This window comes from Peromyscus eremicus, chromosome 5 (assembly GCF_949786415.1).
Source record: "Peromyscus eremicus chromosome 5, PerEre_H2_v1, whole genome shotgun sequence".
Lineage (NCBI taxonomy): Eukaryota > Metazoa > Chordata > Mammalia > Rodentia > Cricetidae > Peromyscus > Peromyscus eremicus.
Genome location: NC_081420.1, coordinates 100,878,852 through 100,893,633, shown reverse-complemented (window position 1 = coordinate 100,893,633; position 14,782 = coordinate 100,878,852). Strand labels below are relative to the sequence as shown.

Here is a 14,782-nt window from a genome sequence, read left to right as displayed (position 1 = left end):
CTCCCGGCTGGCGGGGCCCTTTCCCAGCCCGGGATCAGCAGCAGCCGCGGGAGCGACGGCAGGAAGCGAGGCCCTTGTTGATGCTGTTCCGCGGCGCGCCTGCCCGCCCTCCGGCGGCCTCTCGGCTCTTCCGGGCTGCTGGCGTCCCCCCTCCGCGCGTGCGCAGTGCCCCACGAGGGGGCGGGGCTCAGATTCCTGTCAGCGGCGGCGGCGGTGGCGGCGGCCGTCAGTGTGCGCTGAGGAGAAGCCCGGAACGGACCCTTTGGCTCTCCCTCTCCGCTTCGCCGCCCGAGCCGTCTTCTCCCTGGACTCACCGGGCGTCAGTTCTCTACTCCGCAGAGCCGCTCTCCACCACGCCGCCCTTCTCGTCGCTCGGCCGGGTTGGGAAGTGACTGCCCTCGAGGAGGAGGAGGAGGAGGAGGAGGAGGAGGAGGCAGCGGCTGCCGCCCTCGCCTCGCCGCCCCCGGTTCGGTGCCCGCGGTCCCGGGGAGGAGGTGCCGCCGCCACCGCCGCTCCCCCCCTCCCGCTGCCCTCGGGCCGGGCTGGGTCGAGCTGCGATGCCCTCGGACTTCATCTCCTTGCTCAGCGCGGACCTAGACCTGGAATCGCCCAAGTCCCTGTACTCGCGAGGTGAGTCAGATGGGGGGTGGGGCGTGGGGGCGGGGAGCGCGGGCGCGCCGAGTCCCGGGGGGTCCCCGTCGGAACCCCGGCTCAGCCTGGCCTGCCCCTCTCCAGGCTCCCCGGCCGGCCGTGGGGCGCCCCGGCGGGCGGGCCGGGGGTGGTTTCGGAGCTGCAGAGCGGCGGCCCCTCCCCGGCGCGGCGCGGGGCGGCGGGGGACTCTGGTTGTGCGCTCCCCGCTCCCCGCACCCCCCGAGTCCCCTGCGGCCCCCCGAGGTTCGCAACCTGACGGCGCTCGGCCGCTCCCGGCTCCGCCACCCTGGGCGGGCTGCCGGCCCAGTCCTCCCCCGGCTCGGGAATCAGCCCACTGGTCCCCGTGCTGGGGCCGCCAGGGGCTCGGGACGCCGGGGCTCCTGTCTGCCGGACTCTCCTCCCCGGCAAAGTTGCCCCACGCCGGGCTGCGTGGCCCCAAGCGGCTTCCGAGCCCAGGGTCACCATTTTTTTCCTCCCTCTTTCGGCTTGTTTGTGCGCGGTCGTCCTATCCTCCCCCCCCTCCGGCCTAGTCCACTCCCTCCCCATGTCGGGACGGCCCCCCTCGACCAGGCGTTCTTCCTTTCCTCGTCATCTTCTTGCCTGGAAAAGGCCCGAATTTTCTTTTTTTCCTCTCTCTTCATCTCCATGGCATTCTAACTACTTCTTTTACAAAGATAGGGATGCCCTCTCTGGATTACTTGTGTTCCTCTCCCTGGAGTACCAGGCTCGGGCAGTCTTGCCCTTTGAGAAATTTCTCTTCTTGGCTGTTCAAGGGCTTCTTGCAGAGAGGAGGCAATGAACAGAGCTTCTCATTTAAAACTATTTTTTGGCCAAGGCCTTCAGGGGATTCCCAGCATCTAAAACATTAACACTTGAGGTGATCTCTGCTGGGGTTAAATTCCTACACTGGACACCACAAGAATGTGTCGGAACAGGTTCCCTTTGCAACGGGTATTAAACCCAAAATACCCACATTTGCACTCATCACCACTTAATACCAGTGGGAGGGGGCAAAAGTTCTTAACGATTCATTTATATTTTAAAACATATACCACGGTGAACCCTTTCCCCGAGAAATCCAGCATTTCTTCTGTTTTTAGTTTTACAAATCCACTGGATAGTTTCATTTCTTGGGTGTAGGGGACAGGAGGGGACTTAAACTTGACATTAGTGCATTCATATTGTTTAATTGAATCAGAGGGATGTGGTTTACCCTGGAAGGTGCTGCTGACTTTATAGACTATTGAGTTTGTACACAGAGCCCTATTTAGTAACTGTTAGGCCATTGTCTGTTGCTCTGACTTTAGTTGGCAGACACTATCCTGTAGGATGGTTCTCAGATATTACCTGAAATAGCTTAGAAATATTGTAGTTTGAAGTGTCAGAAGGAAAAGAAAAGATCAAGAGGTGTTCCTTAGAATAGGGCTGAGGTACAATTGGATGCTAAAAATAGTCAAGACAGTAAAACCATTTGGGCAGTAATCGTCAGATAATTTTCCATGAAACAAATGCTTTATCAAAATCTAAGTTTAGCTTAGAGACCAGTGTAGAAGCAACCCAACCTTCCTTTTGCAGGAAATAAACTAAACTAATATGGGCTTAAGCTCTTAAAAATACATAATAGTTATATAAGAGATGTATGCTATCCTTGGCATTTTTTTCTCATTCAGCATAAAAAGTACTTAATGCTTTTTGTGTTTTTCAGATTCTCTGAAGTTACACCCATCACAGAATTTTCATAGAGCTGGACTATTGGAAGGTCAGCAAAGTGCCGTTTTTACAGCATATTGTGTCAGTATGCAAAGGCTTTCTCTGAGATGGAGTTGAAATGGAAAAGTGGGAAACTTTGCAGACTCACACAATGTAGTTTTTTGCTAAGGAGCCTGATCCTTCTTTTAGAGCAGCTAAATGTTTCAGTGGATTTCGTTGTTGGACTTGAAGTGCTTGTAGGCTAGGCCATTGTATCTGCTTTGAGAGGCCTTGGGGAAATCCCTCATAATCATTTAAAACTATGTGTTGGGTGTTCTACTTTAGAATGTCAGTTAATTTTTCTTGTAACACAAACTGAATTTGAAAAGGTTCAAACATAAAGATGGTAAATTAATAAATACAGCAGTGACACCAAACACATTTTGAAAGTTCCAAATTGAAAACTTTTGGATGTTGTGCATTTCAAAATGATATGTAATTTTTTTGTTGTTTGTTTTTGTTTTTTGAGACAGGATGTATCTGTGTAGTTTTGGAGCCCGTCCTGGATCTCTGTAGACCAGGCTGGCCTCGAACTCATAGAGATCCTCCTGGCTCTGCCTCCCGAGTGCTGGGATTAAAGGCGTGCGCCACCACCGCCTGGCACAAAATGTTATATAATTTATTTACCAATTATCGATGTGATTTCTATATCATCGTATCTAAGGATGAAAAAAGCTAAGTAATCAAGATAATTAAACTATGCTTGGAGAAAAAAGCCCATAGAATGTTCTGGAAAAAGTTAATAGGATATGTACCTTAAACAGATGACGATTATTTTACTTTAAAAACCTTTTTTCTTTTTTTTTTTAAGACTTTACACTTAGCATCTTTGAATTTTAGAGTCTTGTTTTAGATAGCAAGGATATTAATTATTTCTCCATTATTTAGAAATGGGAAACAAACTGAAAGTAAGAGACTTGGGGGGGGGGGAAGGTCAGCAACAGCAGAAACAATCCTTTCTGTGTTGTCGTCAGTACTCCTTACCCAAAGCCACGTGCCACTGTGAAATAAATATATGTATCCAGTAACCAGTATTTATGATCTTTTTGAAAAGGGCCTTGGATATTTCTGTTATGTCTTGAATATAGGTTTTTCCTCTCTTAGAGGTAGGTAATCCTGTAGATACAATGGGGGAAGTGAGTGTTGTAATTGAGCTTAGGTTTAAATACCAGTTTAGCAACTTCTTCAGCTCTGTGACCTGGGGCAAGTGATTTCACTATTCTAAACTTTATTATTCCTTCTATAAAATATAGGTATCTCCTTAGTTAACTAATGTGTATTAAAGTGTCTAGTTATAGTGTTGGGCTTTATTAATTATTTTATTATTGGACAGTACTGGGGATTTTTTTTTAATTTTTTTGTTTTTTGGGACAAGTCTTACTATGTAGCTCTTCATTGTTCTGGAACATCTCCGTATTTAGACCAGACTGGCCTGAAACTTAGTTCTGCCTGCTTCTGATTTGAGTGCTGAAATTAAAGGGTGTGCCACAATGCACAACAGTACTGGGGATTTAACCAGGGTCAAGAGTGAGAGACAAATGTTCTGAGCTATATAGCCCTAGCAAGGAGTATCGTAATTAGAGAGATTATCAGGTAGGAGAAAGACAGGGGAAGTGTGTTAATTATTTAAGGATATATTTTATAAATGTTAAGGATTTTCTTTCTTGTTTATTTTTTGTTGTTGTTGTTTGATTATTTTTATGTGTATGGGTGTTTTGCCTGCCTGTATGTCTGTGTAGCATGTGTGTGCCTTCTGCTCACAGAGACCAGAAAAGAGCGCTGGATCTCCAGAGACTGGAGTTACAGATGGTTGCGAACTGTCATGTATGTGCTAGGAATCAAACTTGGGTCCTCTGGAAGAGCAGCCAGTGCTTTTCTGAGCCATCTTTGCAATCCCCTAAAAGTTAGTTTTTTAACTTTAGCACCAGCTATATTGTTTGAACAATATAATTTAGAGCATATAAAAGGTTCTCTTACATTGTACCTATAAGAATCGCACAAGTGTGTGTGTATTAGTGTGAAGATGTTTTTTAAACTACAGTCTGAAGAAGAGAGACAGAATTTAACTATGTAGCCCTGGCTGTCCTGGAACTCAATATGTAGACCATGCTAGCCTCAAACTCACATCTTCTGTCTCCCAAGTGCTGGATTTAAGTTGTGTAGAAGTGTTTTTTGTTTGTTTGTATTGTTTTGTTTTGTTTTGGGTTTTTCGAGACAGAGTTTCTCTGTATAACAGCCCTAAGTGTTCTGGAACTCACTCTGTAGACCAGCCTGGCCTGGAACTCAGAGAGATCCGCCTGCCTCTGCCTCCTGAGTGCTGGGCATAAAGGCGTGTGCCATCAATATATGGCTTTGTGTTAATTTTTTAAATACTCTGTTTTATTCTAAGAAGAGTATATTCTAGTTCATTTCTTCATTCTTTTGATTTTCCTTTGCCATCTTTGCAAGATGAAGTATATTAGGAGACTAATGCTTCTGGTGTATCAGTATCTTGTAATATGTGTCAAAATTGCAGTCCCAGCAGGTGAGGTGGGTGAGGCAGGAGGGGGCGCAGAGATGGAAACAAAGCTAGTGAGTTCCTGGCTACAGGATGTGAAATTTTACATGCGCGCGCACGCGCACACACACACACACACACACACACACAGAGTGGGAAAAATTATTGAACATAAATCTCCGCAGAGGGCTGTATGTCAAGAGCTTGCCACTGAATTCTTTAAAAACATGTGCCATAGTACACGTGGAGGTCGGACGACATTTTTCAGGAATCAGTTCTTGCTTTCCACCATGTGGTCCTGGGGATCATACTTAAGTTGACAGGCTTGTTGGCAAGTGCCTTTACTTTACCTGCTGAGCTACCTTACAGGCCCCATGATTCACTGAATTATTTTTTTGTGTGTGCATGTATGTGTGTATGCATGTGTGTACCTCTGTGTAGAGCCCAGAGGTTCCTCAGTCTATCCCTGCCTTTCTGTTGAAGTTTCTCACTGAGCCTGGAATTAACTAATTTGGCTAGACTGACTGCCAGCAAGCCCCCAAGGATCCTTCTGTTTGTGCCTCTCTGGTGCTGGGATTACAGGCACAGGTAACTTTTCTTATGGGTGCTAGGGCTCTGAATGAACTTAGGTCTTCATGTTTACATAGAAAGTACTTTTCCCACAGAGTCATTTCCCCAGCCACGGAATTTGTTCATGTTCATTCATTTCTCTTTCTAATTGTTTTTTGGGTTGTTGGGTTGTGGTTTTGTGTGTGTGTGTGTGTTTCTTTTTTCTTTTTCTTTCTTTCTTTTTTTCTTTTTCTTTTTTTTTTTTTTTTGTTGTTGTTTTTCAAGACAGGGTTTCTCTGTGTAGTTTTGGTACCTGTCCTGGATCTTGCTCTGTAGCCCAGGCTGGCCTCGAACTCACAGAGGTCTGCCTGGCTCTGCCTCCCAAGTGCTGGAATTAAATAAAGGCCGGTTTTTTTTTTTTTTTTTTTTTGAGATGTTTGTCTTTATTTTATGTGCATGGGTGTTTTGCCTGCATGTATATAGTGCACAAGGCAGCCAGAAGAGGGAGTTGTATCCCCTAGAACTGGAGTTACAGATGGTTGTGAGCCACCATATTGTTGCTGGGAATTGAACCCAGGTTCTCTGGAAGAACAGCCAGTGCTCTTAGTTAATCACTGAGCCATCTTCTCCCAGCCTTCTTTCTTTTTTTGAGGCAGGGTCTCACAGCTTGAACTTTTGATCTTCCTGTCCCATGCTTTGGAGTGCTGGGATTAGAGCTGTTGCTAGCTACTGCATCCTCGTGGATCAGTGGACTCACAGAATTTGTATAACCCTGAGATGTTAAATAGCAATTATCCCACTTTAGAGATGAGGAAATGGAGGCATATGGACTTTTAGTGACTTGCCTAGAGTCACATAATAAGGTATAGAGTCATGCTGTTGCAGCTGCTACTCCTCTTCCTTCTCCCTGTTTCAAACTTTCAGTCCTTCTGCCTCAGCCTCTCAGTGCTTGGATTACAGGTGTTCCCCACCATGTGCAGCCAATTTAAGTTTTTAAGAAAACAAGTTATAAAACCTGAAATTGGGAATTATTAAACTTGATAAATAGATTAAAAGAATACCCTTGCCATTCAGCAGAGTTTGATTTTAGCTTGCCTATTAAGACAATGCTGAGCCTTCTTGCTACCATGATTTTAATTAATATGATGATTGCCTGACAATAGGTACAAGGTCTTAACTAATTAATACAATAATGCACAAGTATTAAAATGACCTCAACTGCAGGAGATCCAGTGTTCTCTTTTGGCCTCAAAGGGTTCCCTCACATAATGGCATATATACACATAAATTTAAAATATATATAAATCTTTTAAAAAATTGTATTTTTGTTTTTAAAGGATTTATTTTATGAGTGTCAATATCTTGCTTACATGCATGTCCACCATGTACGTACAGTGCCCAGTAGACCATAGGGCGTGTGAGATCTCCTGGAACTGTGGGTGCTGGTAATCAAACCCCTGTCCGATGCAAGAGCCAGAAGTGCTCTTAATTGGTGAATACTAGCATTCGTGTGTGTGTGTGTGTGTGTGTGTGTGTGTGTGTGTGTGTGTGTGTGTAATGTATATAATACATATGTATTTTATGTTAAGTGAAAAGAAGCAGGAAGTAGCACTACATTAGTATAATCCTGAGTTTACATTAAAGATAGATACAATTATCAGTCAAAACCAAAATATGCCTTCCAAAGATCTGTAAGAATGTTACTACTTACAATGTTGATCATCTTAGGTAATAAATTCCAGATAATTAATATATATATGTATTAAAAAATAACATGATTTCTAGTTATGTACAAATTCCATTACTAAAGCTGAGAATCATTTGGAGGAAAAAGTCACCATTTCTTAGACATTCTCTACTGAAAAACATTTGTTTTGGTTTATTTTGTTTGCCAAACAAAACTAATCGCCAGAACTGGTAGTGGTAGAGGCTGAGGCCAGAGGATGACAAGGCCAGTCTGAGTAACTTCATGAGACATTGTCTGAAAATAAGTCTGACAGATGATCTGGGAATTACAGCGTTAGTACAGTATTTTCAAGATTCTAGGTCCAATGTTCAGTACAAACAGACACCTAAGAAATGAAAGTAAACAGACTAAGAAAAAGGTCAAAGTGTGGTGGTTGCTCATGCCTTTAATCCCAGCATTTAGGCAGAGGCAGGCAGATCTCTTAAGTTCGAAGCCAGCTTGGTCTAGAGATTGAGTTCCAGGACAGCCAGAGCTATGCAGAGAAATACTGTCTTGAAAAAAAGAGAGAGGAAAAAAAAAAAATAAACAAAAAACCCCAGAAAACAAAACAAAAAACTATTGGATTCTTTTTTTGTTTTGAGTTTTTATTTAGTTTCTATTGATCTGGGTCATACCTAAAGACTGTAAATATCATCATTATGAAAATAATGACATTAAAACATGTCAGAAGTCTTGACTAGTTCATGACAGCTTCTTGTTAATTCATTCTCCCAATGATTTGCTGTCATGTATTTTGTTGTTACCCATTTGTTTTTAGAGAAAGATTTTTTGTTTATTTGTTTTTTGTTTTTGTTTTTGTTTTTGGTTTTTTTTTTGGTAGCCAATGCTGGTCTCTTAGAGGATGGCTTTGAACTCCCTGTCCTCTTGTTTCTATCTCCCAAGTGCTATAATTATCCAGTGTGGGAATTACAACAATAATAGTATTCTTTAGGAAGCATCCATAAGGCAGTGAAAGAAATTCAACTTGTTACACAATAGAAATCAGTAGAAACATAATATCCTCTTGCAGCAATATTTATTTATTTTGGTTTTGGGGGGAGCGGGGCAGGGTTTCTCTGTATGTAGCCCTGGCTGTCCTGAAACTGATTCTGTAGACTAGGGTAGCTTCAAACCCAGAGATCTGCTTGCCTTTGCCTCCCAAGTGCAGGGATTAAAGGCATGTGCCACTACCTCCTGGCTTATTTTATTTATTGAAAATAATTTTTTTCATACTCAGTGAGACTCCATTGATGATTTTTGTTTTTTTTGTGGTTGTCAGTTGAAGATAGCTTCTTGGTTAGGGATAGGAGCTCATGTCCACTTTGGGGGAATATTTTAATGTTCACAATTAGCAAATCATTTGTTGTCTTAGGTGAGTGTCTTAGTTAGGGTTTTCTAATGCTGCAACGAAACACTATGGCCAAAAAGCAAGTTGGAGAGGAAAAGGTTATTAGCATTGCTGTTCATCACTGAAGGAAATCAGGACAGGAACTCAAAGAAGGCAGGATCCTGGAGGCAGGAGGTGATGCAGAGGCCATGGAGAGGAACTGCTTACTGGCTCATTTCCCATGACTTGCTCAGTCTGCTTTTTTCTTTTTTCTTTTTTTCTTTTTTTTAATTTTATTTGTGTGCATTGGTGTTTTGCCTGCATGAGTGTGTACACTATCCTAGAACTGGAGTTACAGACAATTATGAGCTGCTGTGTGGGTGCTGGTAATTGAACTCTGGAAGTTCAAGTCCTCTGGAAAAGCAGCCAGTGCTCTTAACCACTGAGCCATCTCTCCAGCCCCCAGTCTGCTTTCTTATAGAACCCAGGACCACCAGCTCAGGGATGGCACTACCCACCATGGGCTGGGCCCTCCTCCATTGATCACTTAATGAGAAAATGCCTTATAGCTGGATCTCATGGAGACATTTCCGCAACTGAGGCTCCTTCCTCTAATTACTCTAGCTTGTGTCAAGTTGACACACAAAACCAGCCAGTACAGAGAGTATCTTTAAGAGGTAGTTGTAGCATGTTATAGGTTAAACTCTGTCTTGGCTGATAATAATGCTTAGAAGTGGAAAGAAGGAAAAGAAATAAGCAGAAGCCAGAGTTTTCTCTCTCTCAGTTTTAATTTTGTTTATTATTGTCTATGTGTATGAAGTGAGATGTGGATGTATTGCTCACCATACTTGTGAGGTTAGGGGACAACTTTCTGGAGTTGGTTCTTTTTCCACCATGGGTTCCAGAGATGGGACTCACATCATCAAGCTGTTAGTTATTCTTGCTGACCCAGGGCACTTGATTTCTTTGGCAGTACTTTTATGACATCATAGAATCTGCTTCTGCTGCTTCTTATTTCTGCTGGTATGTTTCAGAGACAAAATGAAATTGAGAAGAGATGGGTTACAATAGGAACCTCAGGAATTAGTCTTTATCTTGCTGGGGTTGATTTTGTTTCCTGAACTTCCTGAAAGTTCTGTGTTAGGAATTAGAATATTTTAGTGTGGCCCTGAGATCCTACCTGAGGGAAATCACAGTACTTTTCTTCACTAAAAACACTCAGGGTACTTACTTTGGAGTTACTAAATTGCTTCTTTTCATAAATTTAAAACAGTATGAAGGGGTTTTGTTTGAAACAGGAGTCTTATAGTCCAGAAGGTTTGCCTTGAACTAATTCTGATTCTCCTGTCTTATCTCCCAAGTACTGGGATTACAGACCTATGCCCCCAAAGCTACTTTTATGTGGTGCTGGGGATCAAACTCAGGGCCTTGTGAAAGCTAGGTGTGCTTTGCACCAACTCCAGCATAGAATATGAGTTCTTTGGTCCCTTACAATTGAGTACAGTCTTTTGCCTAACTGTATGTAGAAAATGTTGATTTTGAATAAAATCAAATTTTAGTCAATATTCTTACATACTAAATTCTACATTACTAGTTAGGATGTTAGATTAAAATGATTTTTTAATATTATGAGAAAACAAGTTTGTTGATAGAGGCTTTATTTATTTTGAGACAGAGTCTCTCTACATAGCTCTTGCTGTTCTGGTTCTTATTGGGCTAGGCTAGCCTTGCTCTCACTAAGATCTAACTGCCTCTGCCTCCCAAGTACTGGGATTAAAGGCATGCACTACCATGCTTGACCATAGAGACTTTATTATACAAGTATGTTTAAAGTTTTCATTACAGTCATCTCTACAAATTAATAAGATAGGACATGTTTACGTGTGTCCTATGACAGAGGCTATAAACCAAATGTAGGCTTAAGCTAATAAATTGCTATTCTTCACAGTCATGTACATGGGGTAGTGATGAGAAGTCTTGGAATATGTTGTTTCTTTTTTACATTAATTAATTGTGTATGCATGTGGGCTGGCATGTGCCACAGCATACATGTCTGGAAGTAAGAGAGTAACCTGAAGGAACTTACTTGATTTTTTTGTTTTTGTTTTTTTTTTTTTTTTTGGTTTTTCAAGACAGAGTTTCTCTGTGTAGCTCTGGATGTCCTGGAACTCGCTCTATAGACCAGGCTGGCCTTGAACTCACTGAGATCTGCCTGTCTCTGACTCCCGAGTGCCTGGATTAAAGGTGTGGGACACCACGACCGCCTTTACTTGGTGTTTTTTTTTTTTTTTTTTAATGTAATCTTTTTAAAATTTATTTATTTATTATGTAGAGTGTTCTGTCTGCACTTATCTCTGCAGGCCAGAAGAGGGCACCAGATCTCATTACAGATGGTTGTGAGCCACCATGTGGTTGCTGGGAATTGAACTCAGGACCTTTGGAAGAGCAAGCAGTGCTCTTAACCTCTGAGCCACCTCTCCAGCCCACTTGGTGTTTTTTGTGTTGCTCCGTATTGAACCAGAGTCCTCATGCTTGCATGTTTGGCATATACTCTACCACTGAGCTGCACCATAGGAATGAATCCTTTAAAAAAAAATGTCAGGCAAATGAGATAAACATTTATCAGTGCAGAGTGAGTAAAGTCTACTACTTTGTTTCATTGATTAGGACAACTATTACTATATATTAAGGCAGCAAAATCCTTCTTGTTCTAGTAAATGTACCTTTATTTAAGGACACCCTGACTTTAATGCTAGTAAATTATATTTTAAGGACATGTGCATTTTAAAAAAAATTTCATAAATATTACTAAGCATAACTTTTAGCATAAAAACATACAATAAAATTATATGTCACTTAATAAATACATGTAAGATGTTCATCATTAACATTGGGAAATATAATTAAAACCACCAGAGATTCTTCTCTTACTTGCTAGGATGGCCGTGATCAAAAAGATGAGCCAAACATTGTGGTACATACTTGTAGTCCCAGTTACACAGGAGGCTGAGGTAGGAAGATCCCTTGAGCTCAGGAGTTTTAAACCAGCCTGGGTAACATAGTAAGACCCTGTCTCAAAGAAACAAAAGGACAGCAACAACAAAAAGATACTTTTTACGATCATGTGGAGATCAATATACTACTACTGCTGGGAATGTAAAATCGTGAAAGTTAAAACGTGGGTGCTGGAGAGATGGCTCAGTGATTGAGAGCACTGGCTGCTCTTCCAGAGGACATGGGTTCCTTTCCCAGGACCCACATGGCAGTTTACTGGTATCTGCAATTCCAGTTCAGGGCATCTGACACCCTCCTCTGGCCTCCAAGAGCATCAGGCACACATGTGATGCAGATATACATGTAGGTAAAACACTCATACACATGAAATAAAAATGGTCTTTTTTTGTTTGTTTGTTTGTTTTTGTTTTGTTTTTTTGAGACAGGGTTTCTCTATGTAGCTTTGAGCCTTTCCTGGAACTCACTTGATAGCCCAGGCTGGCATCGAACTCACAGAGATCCACCTGGCTCTGCCTCCTGAGTGCTGGGATTAAAGGCGTGTGCCACCACCGCCAGCAAGAATAAGTCTTTAAAAAGTAAAACATGCCGGCTGGTGGTGGCGTACCCCTTTAATCCCAGCACTCAGGAGGCAGAGCCAGGTGGATCTCTGTGAGTTCGAGGCCAGCCTGGTCTCCAAAGAGAGTTCCAGGAAAGGCACAAAGCTACACAGAGAAACCCTGTCTCGAAAAACCAAAAAAAGAAAGGAAAAAAAAAAAAAGTAAAACACATGGAATTACCCTATTATCTAGAAATTGTGGTGTTAGATATGTACCCAAGGGAAATAAGTACATATGTCCACACACATGTTTATAGCAGCATTACTCATAAATAGCCTAAAATGTATAGAAAAACCCAGATGTCTGTAAATTGATGGATAAATGGGTAAGCAAAATTTAGAATATCCACACAATATTTGACCATAAAAAGAAATAAAGAACTCACTATAATGTGGACTTGAAAACATGTTAATCACAAAAGACTATTATATAGTCCCATTCATAATACTGTACAAAAGTTAGGTAAGTCTAGAGACATGTAGATTAGTGTTTCCTAAGGGTTGGGAGTGAGGAATAGGGGCATAAATAGTTCAGAAAAGATAGGGGAGTCTTTTAGGGGTGATAAAAGTGTTTTATAATTTATAGTAATGGCTATAAAAACTTGGACTATATTAAAAGCCATTATTCACTTTAGGTGACTTTTGTGTAGTATATGAATTATATTAGTACACATACAAGAATAACAGATACAGGAAAGGTTGAAATAGTATGATAAAAACAATAGGGTTTATGTATGTGGGTTTTTTATTGTAAAAGATTAGATCTAATAATAAAGTATTGATTGTAGAATGTTAAATACATTGACTGTGGAAATGTAGAATGGTGTAGCTGCTATGTACAACAGGCAGTTCAACAGGTTAAGCATAATAATTCTCACACAATCCATCTATTCCACTCATAGTTAGATATGAAAGCAGCGATTTAGAACAGATACTTGTATGCTAGCAACGTTCTTTACAATAGTCAAAAGATGGAAAGGATGGGAATGCAGCTCAGTGCCTGCCAAGCTTACACAAGCCCCTTCTTCATTCACTCACACAGGCCTGGGAAGGTAGCACACACCTGTAATTTCAGCAGGCTAGAAAATTGTGAATTTGAAGCCAACCTGGACTACATATTGAGACTGGCTCAAAATTAAAAAATAAAGATGGAAATAACTAATCTCCATGAATACATGTGACGGCTAAACAAAGTATGTTATGTGTGAGAACAGTGGAGTATTATTCACCCTAAAACTGAAGTGAAATTTTGATACTTCCCACATTGTGTAATAATTTTCAAAACATAGAAAGTAAGCCAGTCTTGGAATATGCCTATAAACCCAGCACTTAAAAGGTAGAAGCTGGAGGATCAGAAGTTCAAGGTCAGCCTTGGCTACATAGTGAGTTGGGGCCAGGCTTGGCTGCATGAGACCCTGTCTCAGAAAACCAAAACAAACAAAAAACATACAAAGTGAAATAAGCCAAAGAAAAAGAGACAACGTATGGCTAAAAGTTATGCTTGTATATTATTACTAATTACTTACTGCCATTGAATTATGTACTTAAAAATGGCTAAGATGGTATAAATTTGATATATATTTTACCACAAAAATGTTAATAATTTTTAAAATTTAAGTGAGACATACTGATTCTCTCTTTCTCTTTGAGACAGACAGGGTTTCAGGTAGCTTCAGGCTGATCTCAAATTCACTGTGTAACTGAGGATGACTTTAAACTTCAATCCTCTTGCCTTTGCCTTCTAATTCCTGGTATTGCAGGCATGAGCTTTGGCTACTATGCTGTATTCATAATAATCAAAACTAAAATTTGAGAAGCCAGATAGATGACTTCATGAAAAATTTATGAGTGGGTATATTAGTTTCATTTAGATGGGATGAAATAATATTTTTCACTATTGCATGGTTGATTCATTTTGTTGATTTGTAGAAAGCAAATGTTTATATTTAATAATAGCAGGAGGATTGCAGTTATTTAGTAAATGTCAGAGAATTGTGGCAGTGAGCCAGAAAGAAAAAAAAATCTACATTAGTCAAGTGAGTTATACTTCTGTAGCTATGGAAACTTTAAGCTCTACTGAGTCTCAAAAGATGTTCTTGTACTTATATTTGTATCATTAATTAGACATGATGGGGTTAATGAAGACCTTGGATAATTGTTATGTTAAATTGATATAATTATATTCATTGAAGGGCTTGGTTAAAGGGCACTGTTGGGTGATTTAATGCTTGTTTTATATAAACATTAAAGTAATTTTTGTTTATATGAGATAATTTTATATGAGGGTTTATATGAATTTTTTTTTTTCCGGAGACAGGTCCTCACTTTTTAGCTCAGGCTGGCCTCTTAACTCGTTGTCCTGCTTTAGCCTCCTGAGTACTAAGATTATAGCATGTGCTACTATGTCTGATATTGTGAAATTTTGTTTGTACATTGTGCTAATACCTATGAATATTTTTTGAAAATCTATTTTGCTCTGAGAATTTTGAAGAAAAGTTGAATCTATTCAGAGGAAAATAGAGTCTTTTTGTTTGTTTTAGGATATGTTATTCTTTGTTTGTTTTCAAGACAGGGTTTCTCTGTGTAGCCCTGGCTGTCCTAGAACTTGCCCTATAGAGCAGGCTGGCCTGGAACTCACAGAGATCTTCCTGCCTCTGCCTCTGAGTGCTGGGA

The 14,782-nt window shown here is 41.1% G+C and overlaps 1 protein-coding gene across 2 annotated transcripts in view; it reads left to right on the top strand.

Moving 5' to 3' along the window:
- Nucleotides 1-205: 205 nt before the first annotated feature.
- Nucleotides 206-14,782, top strand: part of Nfat5 (nuclear factor of activated T cells 5) — an 85,823-nt gene continuing 71,246 nt past the window's right edge. The window contains exons 1-2 of one of the 2 annotated variants that reach the window (XM_059264046.1): nucleotides 206-630; nucleotides 2,357-2,410. In XM_059264046.1, coding sequence (XP_059120029.1) covers nucleotides 558-630; nucleotides 2,357-2,410 — 127 coding nt within the window. In that variant the 5' untranslated portion in view covers nucleotides 206-557. The remainder of the gene's footprint in view (nucleotides 631-2,356; nucleotides 2,411-14,782) is intronic. The other variant, XM_059264047.1, reaches the window with a different exon arrangement.